At 37.7% G+C, this 7,523-nt stretch overlaps 1 protein-coding gene across 1 annotated transcript in view; it reads left to right on the top strand.

Moving 5' to 3' along the window:
* Positions 1–343: 343 nt before the first annotated feature.
* The window catches only part of LOC108665772, a 17,959-nt gene continuing 10,779 nt past the window's right edge, over positions 344–7,523 (top strand). The window contains exons 1-3 of the mRNA XM_047881112.1: positions 344–420; positions 4,176–4,538; positions 7,083–7,263. Of these exons, the coding sequence (XP_047737068.1) occupies positions 4,181–4,538; positions 7,083–7,263 (539 nt within the window). The 5' untranslated portion in view covers positions 344–420; positions 4,176–4,180. The remainder of the gene's footprint in view (positions 421–4,175; positions 4,539–7,082; positions 7,264–7,523) is intronic.

The following is a 7,523-nucleotide window of genomic DNA, read 5'->3' on the forward strand; positions in this document are numbered from 1 at the left end:
ATGATTACTATCAATTGCAATTTTTTTTTTACTTTTTTTTAGGATAATGTGCTCTGTATCTCAAACTTTTATACTCTACCAAATGAGATTGACCTGAAGGGCTCTGTTGGCTGATTTTACTAATGCCTACGAGTTATGTTCGGAAATCTGTAATATCTTAATATCTCTACATACTTCTACCAATAAATGTCGCTCTTGAGCTTAAAATATTATCAATTTTGAAGACTTAATCGTATAAGTGGCTCAATTTTCATTACGCTTTATGTTTGCATCGTGTGCACTTCGTAATCGCAGGCAGCGGCGAGAAGTATAATCCAAATTCCGAAATCCGAATGCTGCCGCAGTTGGCCGCAGGACTGCGTTGAGAGCGGTGGCTGCACTTCCTACCTCTCGACCAATACACACGGCGCTTGGTGTGAGGTAAGGTGGGACGTCCTGTGTCCTCTAAATTTTAACAGTCATTGTCCAAAAATTCCGGGGGTCTTAAAAAAATTAATTCCACCGTATCTCATTCAGACTCATTGTGCTTAAATGACTTATTAAAATGTTTTTATGGTATGAAGTTATCACAAATCATTTACATTATTAATCTCCAAACTTTATTTTTGTTCCTATATTTTTCTGAAAAATTAGTGTGATAACAATCGTAATTTTACTACTGACGAAGCTCATGTGTTGCAAACTTCGATTTCAACACACTTATCATCTGTCACCGATTACGTTGCCACAGCCCTTAAGTCGCCAGCCTTCAGTAGAAACGATCTACTTTATAAACAAAACTGAACCATTCTTCCTAATTTTGACGTAATCGAAGCAGCTTCGTGTTCATCATGTGATTATCGAACGAACCCTACAAATCGTAGTTATGACAAGTTTTATATGGTTTTTAGTGAGGAGCGACGATGTATGCGCAGTTTCTGCTGAGTGGCGACTTTTGTGTCTTTCACGGTAGTACAATTCGGTGTAGTACCAGTGTCATTAGTGCCCCCGCAATCGCAATGGTGGCTAAATTAAAAGCAAAGCAAATGTTTGCCATTACTAGCACGGGCTTGAGGTGGGTTGGATTGATTTCCGACTTCAGTGTTATTTTTTACTAATTCATATTCCATAACGTTTCTTATTGCAATTGAATTAGAAAACAACAAAAAATATGGCCTTATTTACAAAAATCTTACCTATTCTTGCATTAGAAAACACAATAATACCTCATTCTATGGCATTCCATAGCCTCAATTACTTCAAGGTAGGCTCTCAACTACTGAATCCAACCCATGAACTTCAACACAACAACGGAAGCTACCGTACGGAGGCTACCGTATCTCAAGTAAAAATGAAGTAATATCGATTTTCATCCGCCAGAAATTTAATATGTATACTATCGTTCCTAATAAATCGTACATTAGGTCATTCCATAGTGAATTTCCCTTTAGTGTTTCATCTTTTATGTTTACTGTAAAGTGCGGACGTGTGAGGCGTTTCCTTATCACTGAAAACTGCAGATGCTCAGTCTTCGGATTCTTAATTCCAACAACATTAGTTGGAAACAAAAATGTAGAAAAACTTTGACTCTGTTCGCTAAAGTTCAATTGCAATTCGTCGCACGCGCAGGTTATACGATCTGGGTCAGTCTGGTTGTAAGAAATAACACTGTAAAAAATGTAACACTGAATTCCATTTGCTAAAAACTGTTTGCCTCGAGCTTATTTTGATCCGACTCAAATTTAATATTTTAGAATTGAAGAGAATTCCTTAGTGTGCTGCAGAGAAATCAGATGAAAATACAGTGTCTTTTGTGCACTGTATTTTCCAGATAGCTGAATGGGTGAAGAGTGTAAAATTTAGTGAAAAACACAGCGGCAGAAATGCTTGCCTGCACTAAGCCGGCAAGCCTGCAGCATCGGAGCGACATGTGGGCGTATCTGTAATGCTCTCAGCGTCCTTCACAGAGGTTTTATTTTTCTGCATTACGCGGAGAAGATTCACGAAACAATAAGTTGACGGGAAAAATTCCACGACACTCTGTATTTAGAATCACTTAGTAGAGCAGATCTTGAAGTGACCTTCATCGATCCCGTTTCATCAAGAAATCATGTGCACATTTGGTGCACTTACACAAAGGCACCAGTCGACGTCCAGAAACCTCGCCAAGACCGATTAACGCAAAGATTTATTCAATCCCTCAAATGTACATCAGAGGTTGACTTATGTCGTCTTGAGACGCGCTTCTCTCAGATTTTACTGAACATTTGATGTAATTAATGGGATATGTTGTCCAAATATTGACGCACAAGTAGCGAGCGGACGTAGCAATGATACGTCATTTATCCGGGCCAAACTAGGTCAGGATAATTCACACAAGGGCATGGAGTGTATCGCTATTTGGACAAAGTCTCACTCATTCATCTGAGTGCAACATCGCTCGGTGGTGCACAGCATCACTCGGCCTTCATCTTAATGGCGTTAGCGTTTGCATGTCACGCCAAGTGGTAACATCTAACTTTAAGGAGTCACTGCCCCGCGAACGCTAGGCTATGCAAGGCGGAGTGCTTGGATCAGAACTGAAGCGCTGTATATTAGCGTGCAAATGATCGCAAGCAAAGAGTGCAGTTGGTGTTACATTGAGATCACGGCTTTGTAACACCAACTGCCATGCACACACCACCACAATCTGAACTGTCAAAGGCCTCACCAAGATTAATAAAATCATATTATAATCAAGGTTGAAGCTAAAGATCTTTTTGTAAAAGCCTCGCTTGTATTTACACGATAACGTTAAAAGCTAGAGCGTGCACACTTGCTCTATAAGTGTGCGCTGAACCGACATGTGTACAGAAATATTTCGCTGAGCTTTATTTACTTACCATGTATAGGGGATGTTATTCCATCTTCCTGTACTATGTAACGTGAAACTGTTTGTAAAAATTATTGGGTTATGTGTGTGAAAATAGTTTGCTTATCGCTACTTAATCATAATTTGTTGATGATATTATCTTATGTTTCTGCATTATATGTAAAATGAAATAGTTTGGAAAAATTGTATAATTATGTGGTTATAAATAGTTTTATTATTTTGCTAATCGCTACAATTAGGCACCATGCAGTGGATGCTACCTTATATGGTGCAAGAGCAAGTGTAACATTTTTGAATTTAGCGCTAACATTGAGTAGCATATTGAACAAGATCCAGGCTATGTTGGACTGTAATAGTATTTAACAAATGAGAATATATATTTGAGTATCAGTGAGCGATTATTAATATTACTAATTCTGTAGAGGGTTACTAGTCTGACATGAAATATATACAAATGCAAGTACATAAATTGCACAAATATAATCATTATTTTTTTTATCTCTCAACTATTTTTTACAGCTTGAAAACTAAGACGCAAAATAGTGCATAAAAATCATTTAATCGTAATGCATAATTTTTTTCGGAATTAGTATTCCATTTGGCGAGATAATATCCTTGATGCGCGCTCGTCTGCTCTTGATAAAAATATTAGAATGCTGAATCGCATAAAATTAGGTCAAAGCTTTTACATTTGATTTTATACAACTAGTTTTTCGGCGGAATGAGAGAGCTAATGAAAAAACTAATGCGTGAGTGAGAGCACGAATTCAAACATATGCAGATTAAATGAATTAGATTGCTTTTAAGAAGCGTTTACACATGTTTGTAGCTCAAAGAAGCAAAACTCGAAGCACATGAATGACGGACTGCAAGGTATTCTCGAGGACGGTAAATTGAGGCATGATAGAGAAATCATGTTTAATGCCAATTTTAATTAATGGATGCCAGAACCTGAACTAATTCTTCATTGTTCGAGATGTTAATAATATCGCTATAAGTGGGATCGTTGTAGGAACATTCAAAAGCAGTAATATTATGCTGAAGAAACATCTCACATTTTTTGCACAAAAACTCCTCATTAATAAATTAAGCTTGAAACGAACAATTCGAGAGGAAAGCTTATTTTATATTTATTGATAAACTTTTGAGAACATGAAATTTTTGCGTTACGGTCCGACTCTATATGTTATTTCTAGTCGCTCATATCTATTCCTGCAAATTTATGAGCTTGCGACACAAAGGCGCTTACAAAATTATATCCGATAAGACATTTATCGGCTTGGTGCTAACGCATGAGTCTTAACTGAGATTTTTTCATCTACAGACGTGATGTCGAGCTTAGAATTTACTAACGAGTCACTGACATGGAGACAGACTCCAAGTTACCTTGTGAACGCTTCTAAGGAAGCTGCAGAGTTATTAGAGCAGCTCACCGCTGAGCTTTACCCTGCCACGACACGATGTGTCTTCACCACCTGCTTCTGTATCCTCTTCATCGTGGGCTTGACTGGTAACGTGCTCGTGCTGGCCGTCGTGTGTCGAGACAAAGAACTGTCACGATCTTCCACTGGTGCTTTCATCACGAACTTAGCGCTGGCAGACCTGCTGGTTCTGGCAATTTGTTTACCGACGTCTGTAGCAGAACTGCAGTCTCCACCCTTGTTTTGGGTTCTGCCATCGTCGCTCTGTGAGTTTAATGCCATCGAGAATTTAGTGTGCTCTTCTTCACTTGTGGTCGCATTCGCATCTGTGTATTTAGGTTTAAATGTGTCTTAGAGATTTGTTTTCGTTGTTTTTGTTCGTTTTGGATCGAGTGTTGGGTTCTGAATATAGTTTGTTCATTTAAAACTTTGATTTTGCCATTGATGTTCAACGTTGTATTGTTATATGTTTCCACTTGAGAATCAGCGTATAGCGTATTATTTTCGTTCTAAGGGAAATTTTGGAGTATCCTTTATTCGATGTCGTGCCTGCCCTGATCTTAGTCCCTGTTATCTGCCATGATATATGTTATTGATATAAATGACGATGTTATCTACACAAATACTCAGGAAAGACAGATTGTAGAAACTTCACTTCTTACTTGAAAAATTAATGATATTCTAGAAAATCATATGGAGTAAAGTTTATCAAGATTTTGAAGCGAACGCGCTAAAAAGTTTCCCGCTAAACGTTTATTTCTATTTGACATTTTCAAATGAAAGATAATTTAAAAAATATAAGATAAAAATTCTCGTAGGTATTGAGGGTTTAAAGTATTATTCAATTGTCCAACTAATTGAATCAAAGTTTACTTTATTGTGAATTAACTTCATACATTCATTGACTGACAGCAAGTAAGAATGCACAACCAACTTCTATATTATGACAGGATTCCGTGCATACGTTGTTTGTGATGTAGGTACAGGATTTTCGTTCCAACTTTATTTGTCTCGGACTGTATCGGGCTCGTTAGACATAAGTTGATGAGTTTCAAAAAATTATATTCAAGTGAATACATGCGCGTCGATTCGAACACTTCTACATAGAGGACGTCTGTATGGACAGCTCGTTTGACCAGTATTCATGGCTGTATATGCCAGTATTCATGTTACTTCTTAAGTAGTTTGAGTTCACTATTAAGGGTTTTTATTAAGGGTTTGAGGTTTAAGGATTTTCTCTGTCATGAAGATGAAACATGTGTTTTCTCATTTATGTTATATTATTCGAATTTAGTGAACCTCCACAATGACTTGGCAGCTTTGAGTAGAAAGGGCATCACTGTTTTATTGCAACACTTCTTGTTGTTTGTCTGCTACTAATCTTATAATCGTTATTCAACACACTTCTATACCTGTCCAAACGATCTGAAATTTTGCACTTTCGCGCAAAGTCGAAGACAATGCTTGAATCAATTGACAAAATAAATAAGTTAAAAAAATTAATTTCTTTTAATATTGAAAAAAATAATTTCCTATACAATAAAAAAAATTATTTCTTCAAAGATAAAAATAAAATAAATTATTTCTACATGTGTAACACTCGATACACTGGCCTCTTTAGAAGTGTTGTCTTTAAAATATAATTTTTAAACGCATGTTATTTACTTAAAACGATTGACTCATTAAATTCATTTTTACCTGGCAAATTTGCTTAGCTACTCGCAAACATTCACTCCGCTAATTTCAATCACTCGGTGAAGCTAACCGTGCAATTTGATTAATTACGAATAGAACCATGAGGCTGGCGCGATCTTTCCTTCGCGCAGCGAAACTAACTTTAAATTTTTTCCTGCTCTGAACGAATGTAATTCCCCATCGCGAGTTTCCTGGGCCTTTCTACTCGATTGTTAACGTTATAAATGGCTGGATGATTTGCTAAATACCGTAGCTCTGTGATGTTCACGTGGAACCAAACATTTCTGGAGTTGTTGAAAATAGATGTGCGATGTGTGTTTAGTGTGTAGTTATGGCGAACTGATTCTTTTCGACGCTGTATAAAGGGCTTATAAGGAATAAAATTTCTTTCTTTTTCATGAAATATAAACTCCCGCATGACGTGGTATTGCTGTCGGAAGATATTTTTTGTTTTAAATGTACGTACTGTCTATCAGTTACCATAGATGGAAGTTGGAGCCGATTACAATTATGTTTATTTTATCATCTTAATGTATGAACTAATTATTGAAAAGTGAAACGTATTTCTTCGTATTGAAAAGTGAAACGTATTTTGAATGTAAGTTTGAGTTTTTGTACACTCGCATGTAACCTAAAATTCATAAATTTGCATTAATTGATAGTTTTCAATAAAAATATTCTTTATTGTTGTCCATAACACTCTCGAACTTCACATTTTTGCATGTTTGAGAACTTTATTAAACATGTTTTTCGGTTTACTCTGTATTAGCCTCGGATTAAGACTATACATTATTGAGATGCATTTTTACTGGTAAATATCCGTAATTTCGTAACTTAATTATACTTACTTTTCTATAGAATGCCATTATACGGAGGACACAATGTGAACTCATGCATTTGTCATAGAACATTTGTCCTTAAATTGCAACACAGAACATTTGTCCCGTACGTTGCAACATAACATTTGTCCCGTTCATTACAACACTGAACATTTGTTTATCAGAATGTTTGATAACATCAATATTTCAAATGTATCAATGTTTATCAACATCGAACATTCGTCTAGCACATTTACCACATAAAATTTATCTTTCATCTTGTACGTGTGGAGCCAGGCAAGGCCGTGCCGTTCATAGAGTCGTTGATGCAACACGCATCCGTGCTCACCATCTTCGCCATCGCCCTGGAGCGCCACCACGCCATCTGTAGGCCGCTATCAGCTGCCCGAGCCTGCACCCGACGCCGCGCTGCCGCCACCTGCTGCATCGTCTGGGTTCTGGCCATCATCGTCACCAGGTGATGAGGGTCTGTAGGATGCCAGATGCTGGGTGATGAGGGTCTGTAGGATGCAGGCACTGGGTGATGAGGGTCTGTAGGATGCAGACACTGGGTGATGAGGGTCTGTAGGATGCAGTCACTGGGTGTGGGTGATGAGGGTCTGTAGGATGCAGTCACTGGGTGTGGGTGATGAGGGTCTGTAGGATGCAGGAACTGGGTGATGAGGGTCTGTAGGATGCAGTCACTGGGTGTGGGTGATGAGGGTCTGTAGGATGCAG

This window comes from Hyalella azteca, unplaced genomic scaffold, assembly GCF_000764305.2.
Source record: "Hyalella azteca isolate HAZT.00-mixed unplaced genomic scaffold, Hazt_2.0.2 contig7076, whole genome shotgun sequence".
NCBI classification, from domain to species: Eukaryota; Metazoa; Arthropoda; class Malacostraca; order Amphipoda; family Hyalellidae; genus Hyalella; species Hyalella azteca.